Below are 18,039 nucleotides of genomic sequence, written 5' to 3'. Positions count from 1 at the left end.
GAAACTTCTGTGAGCTAAAAGAACATGTTCTAACCCAATGCAAAGAAACTAAGAACCTTGAAAAAAGGTTTGACGAAATGCTAACGAGAATAGACAATTTAGAGAGGTATATAAGTGAATTAATGGAGCTGAAAAACACAACACGAGAACTTTGCAAAGTATACACAAGTTTTAACAGTTGAATTGACCAAGCAGAAGGATATCAGAGGTAGAAGACCAACTCAATGAAATAAAACGAGAAGACAAGATTAGAGAAAAAAGGGTAAAAAGGAATGAGCAAAGTCTCCAACAAATATGGGAGAAAAGACCTAATCCACGTTTGATAGGTGTACCTGAATGTGACGAAGAGAGTGAATCCAAACTGGAAAATACACTTCAGGATATTATTCAGGAAAACTTTCCCAACCTAGCAAGGCAGGACAATATTCAACTCCAGGTAATACAGAGAACACCACAAAGATATCCCTCAAGAAGAGCAACCCCAAGGCACATAATAGTCAGATTCACCAAGGTTGAAATGAAGGAGAAAATGCTAAGGGCAGCTAGAGAGAAAGGTCAGGTTACCCACAAAGGGAAGCCCATCAGACTCACAGCAGATCTCTCAGCAGAAACCCTACAAGCCAGAAGAGAGTGGGAGCCAATATTCAACATCCTTAAAGAAAAGAACTTTCAACCCAGAATTTCATATCCAGCCAAACTAAGCTTCATAAGTGAGGGAAAAATAAAATCTTTTGTGAAAAGATTTCATCACCACCAGGCCTGCTTTACAAGAGCTTCTGAAAGAAGCACTACACATAGAAAGGAACAAACAGTATTAGCCATTCCAAAAATATGCCAAAAGGTACAGAGCATCAACATAATGAAGAATCTACATCAACTAATGGGCAAAACAGCCAGCTAGCATTAAATGGCAGTATTAAACTCAAGTATATTAATATTAATCCTAAATTTAAATCGACTAAATGCCCTAATCAAAAGACACAGACAGGCAAATTGGATAAAAAGCCAAAACCCATTGGTATGCTGCATCCAGACCCATCTCACATGCAAGGATACACAAAGACTCAAAGGGATGGAGGAAGATTTACCAACCAAATGGAGAGCAAAAAAATAATAAAATAAAAAGCAGGAGTTGCAATTCTCGCCTCTGATAAAATAGACTTTAAAGCAACAAAGATCAAAAGAGGCAAAGAAGGACATTACATGATGGTAAAAGGATCAATGCAATAAGAAGAGCTAATGATCCTAAATATATATGCACCCAATACAGGAGCACCCAGATACATAAGGCAAGTGCTTAATGACTTATAAAGAGACTTAGTCTCCCACACAATAATAGTGGGAGACTTTAACATCACATTGTCAACATTAGATCAACGAGACAGAAAATTAACAAGGATATCCAGGACTTGAACTCAGACCTGGAACAAGTAAACTTAATAAACATTTACAGAACTCTCCACCCCAAATCCACAAAACATACATTCTTCTCAGTACCACATCACACCTACTCTAAAAGTGACTACATAATTGGAAGTAAATCACTCCTCAGTAATTGCATAGCATTTCACAGGTTCAAATGAAATATTGGTTGGCTGCTTGTTTGTTATTTTCCTCCCTTATTCCTTCCTGTCTCCATTGTTAAGCACAATTATTGGCATAAAAGAGGTTTTTAATACCCATTTTTAGACGGCATTCTAGGCTGGGCAATAAAGCAAGATTCCCGTTCTCTCTCCCTCTTTCTCTTCCTCTTTCTTTCTCTCTTTCATTCTTTTTTTTTCTTTCTCTCTTTTTTTCTTTCAAAAAAAAGTAAGCAGAACATTTGAAGTTTCACATTATGTAAATATTAAAAAAAAAAAAAAAAAAATCTTAGGCATAGCTTGACAGTGAGAAATGCATTTATATTCCCCTCCAGAACAGCTTCCTTATAACTCAAAGACACTTTTAAAAAGTATTTTATTTGACAAAAACTATAGCAAAATTAAATCTTGAGGAGGTAGATCTACTTTTATATATAGTTTACTAATATGGACATTAAAAAAATTATTTTATGGGGAGGTATTTTGAGAGTATATAAATATTTCATGCCACTTAGACTCTCACCCACTAGTTTTAGTATCTGTGGATGTTTCTTGATTGTTTATTATTTTGGTCTATTGTGTTTACTTCATTTATATGTCATCATTCTGCTACAGAGAAAATCTTTCTCTTTTCTTCATTTACTTACGGTTTAAAAAATTTATATCACAATGAATACATAGGTTCTATTTTATTCAACAAGTTCCTTAAAAAAAAAAAAAAAAGAGAGAGAGAATTAGAGCCTCACCGCCTCCCCCACTCCACTGAGTGATTCATTTCTAATGAATAAAAGAAAGCAGAAGTGACAGTGTATGACTTTGGACACAAGTTCATCGAGACCCTGTGGCTTCCTCCTTGCTGTCCTCTGGATAACTTACTCTGGGGGAAGTCAGATGCCATCTCCTGAGGACATGTAAGCAGCCCTCCAGAGAGGCCCATGCATGAAGAATTGAGACCTCCTGTCAATAGCGATGTGAAGAGGATCTTCCAGACCCAGTCAAACCTTCAGATGATTGCAGCCCTGGCAGAAATCTTGACTGTAACCTCATGAAAGTGCCAGAGTCAGAACCAGCCAGCTAAGCTGATCTCAAATTCTTCACCCACAGAAACTGAGATAGTAAATATTTATTTTGAAGCCAGTAGGTGTGGGAGTTAAATTGTTAAGCAGCCATAGATAAGTGATACACTGGTTTGAACAGTCTATCACTTGTGACCAAAAGGATTCTAATATACTGCCATCCTCCTTTTATAAAATGAGGAAATCAATGTTCAGAAAAGTGAAATGACTTGTCCACAAAGCTGGTGAATGACAGAGCTAGGATTTGAACCCAGGTCTGTCTGGCTTCAAAGCCCCCAAATGTGTCTCAAACATCCCAGCTTACGGCCTTTAGGGCAGCTTTGAAGAGATTACACAGAAACCAGGGAGGACAGAGGCAAGAGTTAAATAAAAGCAAGCCTTTAACTCTCATGAGCACTGAAATGCATAGACGGAGCCTGAAAAGGTCACAGCTACACAGAGAGAACACTGTACAACTCCAAGTGCTTCCCACTTTCTCAGCTTCTAGCTCTGGGTAGGGCCTCTCCTTACCGCTTAGGAACCAAGTCCCATCCCATGATGGCAGGGCAGCCTTTGACCACAGCTCAGCCCACAGCTTTTACATTCCCAAGTGGTTTCACATCCACTGTTTGATCAGAGCCTCCCAAACACCCCTAAGAAGTAGGATGGGTCGGGTTTATCCTTGTATCTTCAGAAGAAGAAACAAGCCTGCAGGTAATGTGCTCAGCCTTGAGGCAGGCAACAGCAGGACCAGGGCCCAGCCTAGAACTGAATCCATGTCGGTACTAGAGGTAGAACGAAGGCCTCCAACCCCCAGAGTACACATTGAATCAACCTTTTGCTTGGCCTAGACTAGCCCAGAGCTTTTCCTTCTCCCAGCACCCTGAGCCAGAAGGTGTGTGTCATGTCATAATGTCAACACCTTGGACAGACAGAGTTAGGTTCTACTCCTGGCCCAACACTTAACACCTGTGAGAGCAAGTCAATCACTAAACCTTAGCTTCCTCAGTCATAGGATGGATCATGCATCTCTCACAACTGTTACAAAGATCAGTGATACTCAGAGTGGTAAGTGCAAGTAAGTGACTTAATAAATGGTGGCTGCCTTCTATGTCATTGTTGACCAAGGTACCTTGTCCCTTGCCTACATATAGCATGTGAGGCATGATGCCAAGAATGTCCTGTCCCCAAGCCACGTGTTAGCAACGACGACGAAAGTGGCAAGGACAGGGCCAGGTGCTGAGGCAGGAGGTGACAGCTTTGCCTCTTCATTTTTTTTATTTTTATTTTTTGAGACGGAGCTTCACTCTTGTTGCTCAGGCTGGAGTGCAATGGCACCATCTGGGCTCCCTGCTACCTCCACCTTCCAGGTTCAAGAGATTCTCCTGCCTCAGCCTCCTGAGTAGCTGGAATTACAGGCATCTGCCACCACGCCCAGCTAATTTTTCGTACTTTTAGTAGAGATGGGGTTTCACCATGTTGGCCAGGCTGGTCTTGAACTCTGACCTCTGGTGATCTACCTTTCTCGGCCTCCTAGAGTGCTGACATTACAGGCGTGAGCCACTGCGCCCAGCCAAGACTTTTGCCTCTTTCACTTTCAACCCTGGCCTCATTTCAAAGGCCTGACCAATTTCTCACCAAAATCACAGCCATATTTCTCCCAACTGGGATCGTATAGGGATCAAGTGACAATCTTTCAACCCCACCAACCAGCTGCACAGAACAAGGTGCCTCTTGAGGTCCTTATAAGTAAAACATTTGGTCCAACAAGACAGTGCCCCAGGGAAATTGGTCATAGGCTGGCCTTGGAGGCAGATGACCTAGGCCTAGAGTAGACATCCAGGCCTCTTCCTACTTACTCCTCAGCTGGCAGAACCTCCCTCCCTCCCTCCTTCCCTCCTTCCTCGCCTGGCATCTATCTAATCTATCTATCTGTCTTTCTATCTGTCTTTCTATCTATCTATCTATCTATCTAGATAATGCGCCTGGCCAGGGATGTATCATCTTATTACAAGGCCATAAACATGCAGCCTGCAGATTGCACTCAACTTATACACATGTCCAAGTTAACCCACCCAGTTACTTTTTAAATTATAATAAGGTTGGGTGCAGTGGCTCACATCTGTAATCCCAGAACTTTGGGAGGCTAAGGTGGGTGGAATCACTTGAGGTCAGGAGTTTGAGACCAGCCTGGCCAACATGGTGAAACCTCATCTCTACTAAAAATACAAAAAAAAATTAGCCAGGTTTGGTGGTATGTGCCTGTAATCCTCAGCTACTCAAGAGGCTGAGGTGGGAGGATCGCTTGAACCTAGGAGGTGGAGGTTGCAGTGAGCAGAGATCATGTCACCGCACTCTAGCGTGGGCAACAGAGCAAGACTCTGTCTCAAAAAACTAAAAATAAAAATAAAATTATAATGAGTTACCTGTATTTGAAAATTATTTCATATAGAGATCTTGGTATCTCTGGCTCTCCTGAAAGGTCAGAAGCCCTGTTCAGGTGGACCTGGGTTCCTAGGTGGCAACCAGCCCTTTACTCCTTCAGCTCTTCCAGTCCTTATTCAGCCAGCATCACTTATTTACCTGCCCAGCCCCTGTGGGTGTGTGGGTTCATGACTCTAATCTCAGGGAATACTCATAATCCTGAAGGGGGGTGCTATTACCTTCATTTCACAAAGGAGGAAACAAAGACACAGAAAAATTAAAGAATCTGTCTGGATTACACAACCTCTAAGTGGTGGGGCTGAGATTCAAACCAGGGTGTGTCCCGCTCCAAGGCCCAGACTCTTCCCACCACTCAGTCCTGCTGCTCTGCTGTGCTCCAGGGAGTCACTCCCCACTGTGGGCCTCAGTTTCTTTTTCTGTCAATAGGAAGAATGACTTCTGTACTGTAGAGGACCCCATGAGTGCCTCCAAGAGGGCAGACAGGCAAGCACTTTGTAAACTCTGGCAAGACCCCTGGCCTGAGGTAGAAGAAAGAACCCACCTTCTTGGGCAGGAAGTGAACCCCAACGGGGTACTTGTCAGGGTGAGTCCACAGCTCAATCTGCGCCATCACCTGGTTGGTGAAGGAGTTACTCATCACGAAGCTGGGGTGGCCCATGGCACAACCCAGATTGACCAGCCGACCCTCCGCCAGCAGGATGATGCGGCGCCCATTCTTCAGCCGGTACCGGTCCACCTACATGCAAGCAGAGTGACAGTGAGGGCAGGCAGGGCCCTGCTCCGACAGCCCACCCCTGCCACAGCCCACCCTCTGGTCATGAAGGCTTCCCTGCCTCCAACAGTGCCCATGAGGCGTCTGAACTGCCCCCAAAACAGCCTCTAGCACATGGCCTGACACAAACAGTAACAGCCGATATTTATTAAGAAACGCTGAGCTGCAGAACACACAGTTCTGCTATTAGAACTTTATGTGCTGACACTTGTAACATGCTTGGCACACATGAGGTACTTAGTAAGCGGCAGCTAATGTTATTGTTCTGATTACTGTCATGTGCCCTGTACTAAGTCCTTTACAGGGGATTATCACATTTTGTCCCAAAAACAAGCCTATGATGTCAGTACTGCTGTCATCCCCATTTCAGACTCAGAAAATGAAGTTTACAAGGGTTAAGTCACTTGTCCAGAGCCACACACTTAGAGGTGGCACAATTTGAGTCTGGACGGTCTGAAGACAAATCCCATGTTCTCAATAACCATGGAACAGTTCAATGCAGTTTGTGGTGGGGCACGGTGGCCTCATGCCTGTAATCTCAGCACTTTGGGAGGCCAAGGCAAATGAGTCATGAGATCAGGAGTTCAAGACCAGCCTGACTAACATGGTAAAAGCCCGTCTCTACTAAAAATAGAAAAATTAGCTGGATGTGGTGGCATGTGCCTGTAGTCCCAGCTACTCAGGAGGCTGAGGCACGAGAATCGTTTGAACTCGGGAAGCAGACAGTGGGCCGAGATCGTGCCACTGCACTCCAGCCTGGGCAACAGAGCAAGACTCCATCCCAAAAAAAAAAGCTGAATGCTGTGGCACTCACATTGGAATCACCTCAGAAGCTCTAAAAAATGAGGATACCCTGGCCTCATTCCCAGAGCTTCCTATTCGTGTAACCCACAGTGTGGCTCCCAGGTGACTGCCAGGTTGAGAACTCTCGGTTTAGTAGGTAAGTGAAGGTGAAGTGGAAATCCCCGGCCTCAGTGCCCCAGTCCTCCGTCTGTCCCAGCTGTCTGAACACACAAACTTACTTTCTCCCCACTCCCAGCTCTTCCCTTGCCATCCCTCCACCCTCACACAGCCTCCTGAACATTTCCCCAAAAGCCCAGGTTTCCAAACTGCGTCAGAGGCCTAGTACCGGTCCAAGGAAAGGTCTCTGATGCCCATCAAGCATTATTAATGCTTCAGCCAATAAGCACTCACTGATACCCATCTAAGCCCCTTGCAGGGACACATCAACCTGAACTCTACCCTCCTGATAAAACAGTCGGGGCAGAGACCAAAGCCAGTGATGGATGCTGCACTAGGGGTCTATAGTAGAGTGTGGGCATTGCCTCTGCCAGAGAAGCTGGCCAGGAAAGGGGTCTCTTTTTATGAATTGTTTTTTTTTTTTAATGGAGTTTTACTTTGTCGTCCAGGCTGGAGTGCAGTGGCGTGATCTCAGCTCACTGCAATCTCCACCTCCCGGGTTCAAGCAATTCTCCTGCCTTAGCCTCTGGAGTAGCTGCGACTACAGGCACCAGCCACCATGCCCGGCTAATTTTTTGTATTTGTAGTAGAGATGGGGTTTCACCATGTTGGCCAGGCTGGTCTCCAACTCCTGACCTCAAGTGATCCGCCTACCTTGGCCTTCCAAAGTGCTGGGATTACAGGTGTGAGCCACCATGCCTGGCCAGAAGGGGATCTCTTGAGCAGGGCTAAGAAGATGGATAAAGAAAAGGGCATATGTTCTGTTCCAAACAAACGGAGCTGTCTGGACAGATGAGCAGAAGCAGGAGCTGCAGTGGGTATTCAGGGAGTGGTCAAATACAGCTGAGTGCAGAGATCCTTGACAGGACAGATAAGAGATAAAGCTGGGCAGAAAGCTGGCAAGACTGTCAAGGATGTTGAGGTGGGAAGAGTCCAGCTTTGGAGGGCAGCTTGGCAGAAGGATGCCCATCACCCCAGTGTAGCCCTGTGATGCCTTTGCAGGAGGAGGTCTGGCTGGCTCTCAGGGGTGTGGCTGCCGTGGAAGCATGCCCTGCCCGCCCCCACACTGTGATGAGTGCCAGGCCTTCTAGGCAGAGATGGAGGTGGCCTCTGCATAGCCAGGAATTGACACCCTAGACTAGCGCAGGACCTAGCCAAGGAGAACTCCCACACAGGAACAGAGGGCCAGAGGGAAGCAGTGTAGGGGATGTGAGTTCACAGAGCTGCCTGTCTGCCTCTCTGGTACTTGGGCTTCTGGTGTGGCTGTGACTGGGTGGGTGTCAGGGCTTTGGCCAATTCTGTGTCTATATCTTCCATACCATATCTCAAAGACAGCACAGCATCAACTCAAAGAACCTCACATTAAGTGGGCTTTTCTCCCTTTAAAAAATGTGATGGGCCTGGTGCAGCAGCACATGACTATAATCCCAGCACTTTGGGAGGCCAAAGTAGCAAGATCGCTTAAGCTCAGGAGTTTGAGACCAGCCAGGGCAACACAGCAAGACCTTGTCTCTACAAAAAATAAAAAATTAGCCAGGTATAGTAGTGCACACCTGTAGTCCCAGGTATTTGGGAGGCTGAGACAGGAGGATCAAGGCTGCAGTGAGCCATGATCATGCCACTGCCCTCTAGCTTGGGTGACAGAGTGAGCCCATCTCAAAAAGAAAAAAAAGTGATGAATATCTCTATATATATAACACTTACTTAATTATCTCCTGAGGATCAATTACAGGAGAGATTGCCCAGTCAAAGAGTTTGCTTAACTTTTTTTTTTGAGACAGTCTCGTTCTGACGCCCAGGCTGGAGTACAGTGCTGTGATCTTGGCTCACTGCAACCTCTGCCTCCCGGGTTCAAGCGATTCTCCTGCCTCAGCCTCCTGATTAGCTGGAATTACAGGCGTGCAGCACCATGCCTGGTTAATTTTTGTATTTTTAATAGAGACAGGGTTTGACCATGTTGGCCAGGTTGGTCTCAAACTCCTGACCTCAAGTGATCCGCCCGCCTTGGCCTCCCAAAGTGCTGGTATTACAAGTGTGAGCTACCGCGGCAGGCCGTGTTTGCTTAACTTTAAAGCTCTTGATATCCAAAGCCAAAATGTCTTCCAGAAACATATTACTTTTATAATCAGAGAAAAAAATGAACCCATAATAATTACAACTCAAGTAAAATGTCATACCCCCAACAAGAACTCTTCTTCCAGTTTCAGTGCCCCAGTGCAAACCTATTCTTTCCCAGCTCAGTGCATGGGCCCGCTCCTCACACAGTGGTCCAACTCCTGACCTCAGGTGATCTGCCCGACTCAGCCTCCCAAAGTGCTGGGATTACAGGCGTAAGCCACCATGCCCAGCCCAGCTAATTTTTTTTGTATTTTTAGTAGAGATGGGGTTTCACCATCTTGGCCAGACTGGTCTCAAACTCCTGACTTCAGGTGATCTGCCCGTCTCAGCTTCCCAAGGTGCTAGGATTACAGGTGTGAACCACAATGCCTGGCCAAAGCTGTGTCCTTTGTGACTCCACCTTCACCCTGACCCCACATGCCATCCAACCATCCCCAGCACTCCCCAAGGCAGCCATCGTCCCCTGCAGGGACTGTAAAAGCCTCCCTCCCCACCACTCACCGTCATTGCTTTCAATCTGCACACAGTAGTTAGAGTGATCTTTCTAAAACTACAGCCTCACCACATACAGCTCACCTGCCTGATAACCTTCAGGGATGCCGGCTGCCCTCGAGATAAGGTTGCCATCTCCAGCTGGCTCTGACACTAGGCCCTCTTCTCCCCATCTCACTGCACAGGTTGCCACAGTCTCCTCAGCTCCCCTCCCTGGCAGCCAGCACTCCTCTGTGTTCCCATCTGCCCAGCCCGCTGGCAGGGTGGGAGCTTCTCACCTGCGGCTTGATGTTCACCTTCTCCACAGCATTCTCGTTGAGCCACTTGACATCGATCTCCACATCAAAGTGTCCAATGTTACACACGATGGCATCATCCTTCATTTGCTCAAAGTGCCTGTCAGGCAGCCCGAGACCATGGGAGATTGTCAGGGACAAAGAGCTGTCCCAACACTGCCCTCCTCCCTCACTCCCCAGGACTCCCAAGGGGCACCTACCGGCCAAGGATGATGTCAACACAGCCTGTGGTGGTGACGAAGATATTGCCTTCCTGACAGGCCTCATCCATGGTGGTCACTTCATAGCCTGTGCAGAGACAGTAGCTGAGGGTCATCTACGGTGCCCATGCCCTTCCCTCTGGCTGCAGTGGCTGACAACCAACGCTTGCCCTATCCTACCCTCCATGGCGGCCTGCAGTGCGTTGATGGGGTCAATCTCGGTGATGATGACGCGGGCCCCGAAACCCCGCAGGGCCTGGGCACAGCCCTTGCCCACATCGCCATAGCCTGCTACCACTGCTACCTTGCCGGCAATCATCACGTCTGTGGCCCGCTTGATGCCATCTATGAGGGACTCCCGGCAGCCATAGAGGTTGTCAAACTTGCTCTGAAAGGAGAGGGAGTAAGGAGACAATGGGGGCCTGCAAGCAAGGCCCTGGGGCCAGGACCACTTGGCCTCAGAAGACTCAGAAGAGCCCAGGCATCGTGCACCCACTGAGCATCCCAGCCTGGGTGGAAACCCTCTAGCAGCCAATACCCCCACACGCCCTTCACCCCGATCGGCTCCAAGACCTTCTCTCTAATCCTTCTCTGCTGGTTTGGAGCCTTCCTGGGGATCAGTTACCAGGAGAGATTGCCTGGTCAAATACTTTGCTTAACTTGAAAGCTCTTCTTCCCAAAGCCATAAAGCTCCTAACACCCAACTCTGAGACCTCCTTTTAAATGCACTCATTAGCCTTGGTCTATAACCGCTTTTGCCCCCTCAAATGAGGGCTTCATGTCCCTAGCCTCAGCCTTCCGGGACACTCTTCCTCAGAGGCCTCACACTGAGCTGCAGCCACTGCAGTAGGAGCCGTCACTGCCCCCTGGCTCACCTTGGTGACAGAGTCATTGACGTTGATGGCAGGCACCTTCAGGATCCCATTGGCCATCATCTTGTAGAGGTTGTGGACCCCGGTCGTGGTCTCCTCAGAGATGCCTCGGATGCCTAAACAAGAGGGAATAGGACAAGCCTCAGAGACATCTCACCTGAGCGCACGCAAATTCCTCATCTTTGTCCCCTAAAGTCATTCCTCTTTCTGGGTTCCCATCTCTGTGACTGATCCCACAGGCCCCCCAATCACCCAGACCAGCATAAGCAAGGAGCCCCCGACGCCCTCCTAGGGAAAGCCACCGCCAGACCTAGTGACTCTGCCTCCCAACAACACCCAGCTTCTCCATTCTCACTGCTGCTGCCCTAGGCCCTGACCCTGTCTCCTGCCACAATACATCCTCCATGCAGCAGCCATTTCTAACATGTGTCTTCTCAGGGAAATCTTCTGAATGCCCTCCAATTATTTCCCCTTGCGCTGCGAATCAAACGCTTTTCTATTGGCCTGTTAGGTCTGAACACATCTGGCCTTCATGAAAGCTCACACCATATCCCATAATACCCCCAGTGAAGGCTCCCTTTGTTCACTGCTATCCTGCGGGCCTCTCTTCTGTTTCCTGAACACTCCAGCTTTTTCTGTATCCAGGCCTCTGTACTCCCTGTACTCCCCATGCCTGCTTTCAACAAACCTGGCTCCCTCTCAGCTATTCCCAGCCACAGCCCTGTGTCTGCCCTTGGGCTGTCAGCTCAGCCACCCTTGCCTCACACTCTGAAGTCAGGAGGCCCCGGCATGAATCCCAGAGCCTGCCATCCTCCCATCTTCTAGATCCTGCTGCTTGAGGCACTGGGAGTCCTGCCAGGCCTGCAGCCATCATGTGGGCAAGCAGGCCCCATCCAGTACCCAGCCCACCTGCCCCACCCTTCTCACCCGGCAGGAGCTGTGGGTACTTGGTGTGGATGAGGTTGGTGAGGTCGCCTCCGTCGTCCAGAATCATGTTGAGGGGCCCGTCCTTGAAGTACAGCGTCTGCTCAATGCACCACAGGTACTCCTCATCCGTTTCGCCCTTCCAGGCATACACTGGAGGGTGAGTGGCATATCAGGGCTTGGACTTCCCCAACCTGTACCCGCTCCCGGGAACAACCCTGGCAGAGCCAAAACTACCTCCTTCCCAATTCCCATCCTCAGCCTCCTCTGGCCCCTCTGGGGACTCAGCAGTAATAAGAATACAACTTGGAGCCAGATAGATCTGGGTTCAAATCCTGGCTCTGCCACTTGCCAGCTGTGTGACCTTGGGCAAATCACTTCACCTCTCTGAGCCTCAGTTTTCTCCTATATAAATAGGGCTTAGAACAGTATGGATTAAGTGAGACGGAAGCCATGTATAGCCCCTCAGATATAGAGATCAGGAAATAATTATTTCCTTTCCCATCCCCTTCTGCCTGGGCCCCAAGGACTAGGGCATCAACCCTGAGTGACCAGAGCTCCATGCCCCACAATGCCTCCCCCTCAGCTGGATCCACGAGGCAGGATCCATGGTTTGCTCTGCACTCAAAGGACTGTAGCACCAGCAGCCTCTGGGATGGGGGGAGTCTCAGGCAAAGTTTGGCCAAAAAATGACTAAGCGCAGCTACCATGTATGGGCACTTGCTTTCTGCCAGACATGACTCTAAATCCTTCATGTCCCATCTCGTTTTTCCTCATAGCAACCCTGTGAGGCAGCCATGACCATTATCAGCACTTACAGATGCCCAGAGAGGGGCTGAGACGCACTTGGGCCACTCCACATGAAATTCCAGAACAGACACCGGAACTAAGGGCTACTGCCTGCCAGTCCACACTCCTCCCATGTGGCATGACTAGGGCACAGGTGTGGGGTTCCCAGGAGCCTCTTGTGAGCAAAGGACGCTGGCCAAGCAGAGCCAGCTTCTCCTCCCCGCAACTGGAGCAGACAATGGTCTTAAAAATTGCAGTGAGCTGAGATCGAACCACTACACTACAGCCTGGGCAAAGGAGCAAGACTCCATCTCAAAAAAGAAAAAAAAAACAACAAGGCATTTCCCAGAAGAAAGCCATGGTGCCCAGCCAAGGCTGAGGAATGGGGACCATGCCCATTTAGCCCTGGTCAGTCTGTCAAGGAGCCCTGTACCACCCTCTCCTCTCTACCTATGGTTGTTAGAAGAAATCTTGAATGTCCTCTTTAATCACTGGGTCAGATCTAACCACTCCCCTCCCTAAATCCAAGCAGACATGTGCCCAGCCTGTGAAAACTCCTTTCTCATTAGTCTTAGTCCTTCCTCGGTCCTTTAACCGCCATACCCTAAGCAGTGAATCTTTTTCTTCCTTGTAGCCCTCCCCAGTTCTTTAGAAACAGATCCACATCCTTCCTTTAATGAACTTCCCTTCCTCTACATCATGTAGTTCCCAATAATAAGATCTTGCCCTTCCTGGTCACATGGCATGAGTTCGGTCAAAAAACAACTTCCACAGGATTTTAGATGATGATGGGACAAAGCAGCTCTTTCCTATGGGTGGCTGGGTAGGATTTTGTGGCCGTGACTCCTCTCCCCTGCTGTAGTGTAAGGAAGCCTGTTGCTGTAGCAGTCTGTGAAGCAAACAGAGCAGAGCCCCTTCATAAATCTCACGTGTCCCAGCAGTAAGCAGGACTCACCTGGAATGCCAGCCTTGGCAATGGCAGCTGCCGCATGGTCCTGGGTGGAGAAGATGTTGCAGCTAGACCACCGCACCTAGAAAGAGCCGTCAGAACAAGGCTGTTGGTCACTGATGGCTCAAAAACACCAGGAACGCTGGGCAAGGAAAAGGGAGAGCTCTTCAGGTAGGGGAAGAGGCTTGGGATCTAGGCACAGCAAGCTCTATGATCACAGGCTGGGGACGCTGGGTGGGTAGATGTGAGCCAGAGCAGTGATGAGATCCGACTAAGGTTTTGTTTTTTTATTTTTGGGGTTTTTTTTGAGACAGAGTTTCATTTTTGTTGCCCAGGCTAGAGAGCAATGCGTGATCTCAGCTCACTGCAACCTCCAGCTCCAAGGTTTAAGCAATTCTCCTGCCTCAGCCTCCCTAGTAGCTGGGATTACAGGCATGCCCCAGCATGCCTGGCTAATTTTTTGTATTTTTAGTAGAGATAGGGTTTCACCGTGTTAGCCAGAATGGTCTTGATCTCCTGACCTCGTCATCCACCCGCCTCGGCCTCCGAAAGTGCTAGGATTACAGGTGTGAGACACTGCGCCCAGCCCCGACTCAGGTTGTTATGCTGGTGCTGTGTGGAAGGGAAAGGGTGGAAACAAGGGGACAACTGAAGAGACTGTTGGAGAAGACTCCAGGCAAGAAATATGACAGTAGCAGTGGAGGTGATGAGAAGCTGTCCCATCCCGGGTCTACTCTGAAGGCTGCAGTGGCAGGATTTGTGAGGGATGAGTTGTTAAAGTAAAAGGGGTTGGGAGCAGGGAGCAAAGGGTGGGGAAGAGATGACTCCCAGATTCTTGAACTGAGGGAACCTAGAAGGCTGGAGTGAAAATTCCATTTATTCACATAGGGAAGGCTTCGGGAAGAGGAGGGGGCAGACAATCCTGAGTCTGTTTGAACGTGTTCTGCCTGAGACAAGTACTAGACCTCCAGGTAGTGTCAGCGCCCCCGCTCCTGGATATGCCAGTCCGGAGCTCCAGGAGAAGTCCAGGCTAGTACAAAAATGTGGGAGTCATCACCAGATAGATGGTATCTAAAGCTATACAATCAGACCAAGAGTGAATGCTGAAAGGAAAGGTCCAAGGACTGAGCCCTGAGTCCCTCTGTGGGTTCTGGCTGCAATGCCCTGCCCTGCTTTGGCAAACAGCTTGCTTCTTGACTCTCTGAGACTTTAGGAGACATGTCAATCATTGGCACACATGACCCAGGCTGAAAATCAGAGCTGCCATCATCCCGGCAGCCATGATGGGTCCAGGGCAGGCCTCTGACCCCCAGGAGGGCCAAGGCGAGCAGGCCCTTATAGGACTAAGTGGGACACAGGAGTTGAGTTTTTCCTGCCAGAGCATCAAACAGGAGGATGCCTTGAGGGCAGCCAACAATTACCTTCCAGACAGGGAGAAAATCTGCACAACACTCACCACAAAGGATGGCAGCACCGGGAAACAGGGAGGAAACCCAACGAGAGGGAGGAGCCCCGCCAGGCCCAGGGTCGGCACCACACCGGGACGGTCCCCACCCCGGTACAGTCGTCTTCTTCCCTGGCTGAACCCAGGGAGGGCAAGAACTCTGGGGTGATACAGCTGTGGGCCTCACCTCAGCACCCAAGGCGACCAGGGTCTCAATGAGGACAGCCGTCTCCACCGTCATGTGCAGGCAGCCGGCGATGCGGGCGCCCTTCAGCGGCTTGGAAGTTGAGTACCGCTCACGCATGCGCATCAGGCCCGGCATCTCATTCTCCGCAATGTTCAGAGCCTTGCGTCCCCAGTCAGCCAGGCCGATGTCAGCTACCCAGGGAAACAGGTGGGAGTTGGGTAAGCCTCCTCGGCGGTCACTGTGTGGACCCCAGTCCACGTGTGGAGTCCATACACTAGGGCTTAGCACTCTGTCACCGCATTCTCTAAATCATTCAACAAGTACTTATGAATCCAGAGTACTCAAGAAAGACAAGGTCCCTGCCTACCAGCACCTTTCTGACTTGTGGGAGAACACATGTAATCAATCACACAGGGACACAAAAATTACAACACAAAGAAGTGCCCCTTTGAAAAACAGCTCAGATGATACTGCCCACTACCCTCCTTTCTGCTGACACCCACCAACCTCCAGGTCACTCCTCACTCCCTAAATATGTTAGCTGCTGGGTCTCCATCTTCCTCTCTGTCATCACTCTCCGTGATTCAACGCTCATAAATACTATCTAACGCCTTGGATTTGACAGTTCCTTGATCTCATTTTAGATGTGAAAATGCTTCCTCACTCCTGAGTTTCTTTCCACCTGGAGGAACTCACCAGTATAACTAACACTCTTGGCATCTCTGCCCCAGTGGGGGGTGGGGTGAGCTTGTCTGACCAGTAAAACTCAGAGGAATAAATGGTGTGCTCAGTTTAGCTCTCTCTTCTTTTTGCAAGCAGCACCCACCTGCCCACTTGCAGGAAGCCGCTGTTCTCTGCTTTTCCAGAGATCAACCTATCCTGGCCCACCTTGCCTGCAACTAACTGGTTGGGTAACTGCTGAATCTGGGAGTTCAGTCAGCAGAATCATTTGGATTTCATACTAATCTACATCCTCTGGCTTCGAGGTTATTAGAAATAAAAGGTGTATTTCGGGTGCTGTCTGCCACCTAAAATGTCTCAAATTTGTTCAAATTCTCAGGCAGGAAAGGATACTATTATGAGCTAACTCACTATCTCAATACTCTTCCCTCTGATCATCTCACTTTCCTCTCTCCCCTACCACACTAGTCCATTTCCAAGGTCATACCCTACCTAGGTCAGTACCTAGATCAAAGTTTGCAGACTTCCCTAATAAGGGATGTTCCTTTGGCATGCTTGTAAATCTCCCCTGGAAAATCTGATTCAGCAGGTCTAAGACTCCCGATGATTTTTATCTTTAGGGAAGCTTAGATCCTGCCAATCACCCAAAGAGGTAGACGATGACAGGCAAACGACTCTGGAGATAATTTAATAATCTAATAATTTAATAATCAATAAAACTGTCTAAGTCAGCCAGCTTCCTACAGTGCATTGAAACAATTTCAGAGATGAAACATGCCTCCCCCATGAGAGAACACTCCTGCTGTGCCTCAACTCAAGCCCTTCTCTATACCACCCTACCCCAGCCCTCCTACCCTGGTAGGCCATCTCCAATGATAGCACTCCTTGGAAATCTGGACTTCAAGCACCCAACTCTACCCATGTCTCATCTTTCCAGTTTTCTCCCTCTAGAGCCCCAGCTCCAACAAGGCTGTGGCCTGTCAGGTCAGAACTTCTATTCCACTCATCCTACCAGTTTCTACTGTCCCTTCTGCCTTCTGCCCTCTTTCCCTTTGAGAACTCACTTGGCAAAACTCTCAGCCCAATTAAACCTGACCCTCCACTGCACCGGAGCCACTGAACCCAGCAGGAGGACAATCACAGCCACACCAAGACATCACATTCATTCATTCATTCACTCATTCATTTACAGAAGTCTGGCTCGGTAGCCTAGGCTGGAGTGCAGTGGTACAATCTCGATTCACTGCAACCTCCGTCTCCTGGGTCCCAGTTCAGGCAATTTTTTATTTGCTGAAAACTCATTAGGATTGTTCCGCGTGTATTCGCTTGCGCAGTGGTGAAAAGGGTGGTACGCTCACAGGTCTAGATGGCCTGCCTTCCAATCTTGCTCCATCACCACCAGCTGTAAGACTGGGGGCAAGTTACCTCTGACTCAGGATTCTCACCATAAAACGGTAACAGTCTCCCTAGAGAGCCATGAAAATAGAACAAAGCTAGACGGCAGTGCCGAACCCACAGGAAACGCTAAGTAAACGTTAACTATCCCTGGATCACACTTCAATCGGTGGGACAGCAGGATTTTTCCAACCACTTCTGTTGGCGGGGTGGGGGATCCCACAGATTGGGTAACTGGCCCAAAGTCCCCGGGGAGAGGACCGGAGCCGGCCTGGGGCTCGCTTTCCAGGCCTCTCCTCATACACCCTCCGAAGCTCCAGTGCCCTCGCCATCCCTGTAGGAGGCCCAGAGAGGGGTGGACCCTCGTCGGGGCCGCCCAGCTGGACAGGGTCCGGTCCAGGCACAGGAGGCAGGGCGAAAGTCCCCTGAGCAGAGTCCGGCAGGTGTCCGCCGTTCCAGGCCGCGGCCGGGTGTGCTCTCCCTCAGAGCACGCCGCCAATTTGCGGCTCTCAGCCCGCGCGGCCGCCCCCGACGTCGCGGGGCACGCTGGGACTCGTAGTCCGCGGCCACCCGGGAGGGTCGGCTTATGGCCGCGCGAGAACTCCAACTTCCAGGTGGCTTGGCGCGGCCAGGAATGCGCCCAGCCTGCGATTTCACGGGGTCCAGAGCGCCCGGAGTCGGCCCTGCGGTACCCGCCCCGTGCACGCGCTGAGTGGGCGCCGAGCAGCTGCAGCCGGCTGCAGGTCCTGGGACTCACCGACTTTGTAGGGCAGTTTGTCAGACATGCTGGCGACGCTGGTGACGGGCACGGGCGAAGGGGGCTGGGCCTCAGTCAGAGAACAGACACTGGACGGGCGACGCGGGGCAGGGATATGCTCGT

General features: G+C 49.5%; 1 protein-coding gene across 2 annotated transcripts in view; it reads right to left on the bottom strand.

Moving 5' to 3' along the window:
• The window catches only part of AHCY (adenosylhomocysteinase), a 20,758-nt gene extending 2,735 nt beyond the window's left edge, over window positions 1-18,023 (bottom strand). The window contains exons 1-10 of one of the 2 annotated variants that reach the window (XM_017513989.2): window positions 17,917-18,019; window positions 17,046-17,230; window positions 15,084-15,274; window positions 13,459-13,534; window positions 11,718-11,867; window positions 10,794-10,906; window positions 10,099-10,306; window positions 9,919-10,006; window positions 9,701-9,818; window positions 5,622-5,816 (exon numbers count right to left, since the gene is read on the bottom strand). In XM_017513989.2, the coding sequence (XP_017369478.1) occupies window positions 5,622-5,816; window positions 9,701-9,818; window positions 9,919-10,006; window positions 10,099-10,306; window positions 10,794-10,906; window positions 11,718-11,867; window positions 13,459-13,534; window positions 15,084-15,218 (1,083 nt within the window). In that variant the 5' untranslated portion in view covers window positions 15,219-15,274; window positions 17,046-17,230; window positions 17,917-18,019. Of the gene's footprint in view, window positions 1-5,621; window positions 5,817-9,700; window positions 9,819-9,918; window positions 10,007-10,098; window positions 10,307-10,793; window positions 10,907-11,717; window positions 11,868-13,458; window positions 13,535-15,083; window positions 15,275-17,045; window positions 17,231-17,916 lie in introns of both variants that reach the window. The other variant, XM_017513981.2, reaches the window with a different exon arrangement.
• Window positions 18,024-18,039: the final 16 nt, after the last annotated feature.

Source organism: Cebus imitator, unplaced genomic scaffold (assembly GCF_001604975.1).
Source record: "Cebus imitator isolate Cc_AM_T3 unplaced genomic scaffold, Cebus_imitator-1.0 Scaffold18, whole genome shotgun sequence".
Classification (NCBI taxonomy): Eukaryota; Metazoa; Chordata; class Mammalia; order Primates; family Cebidae; genus Cebus; species Cebus imitator.
This window is presented reverse-complemented; position numbering and strand designations above follow the sequence as displayed.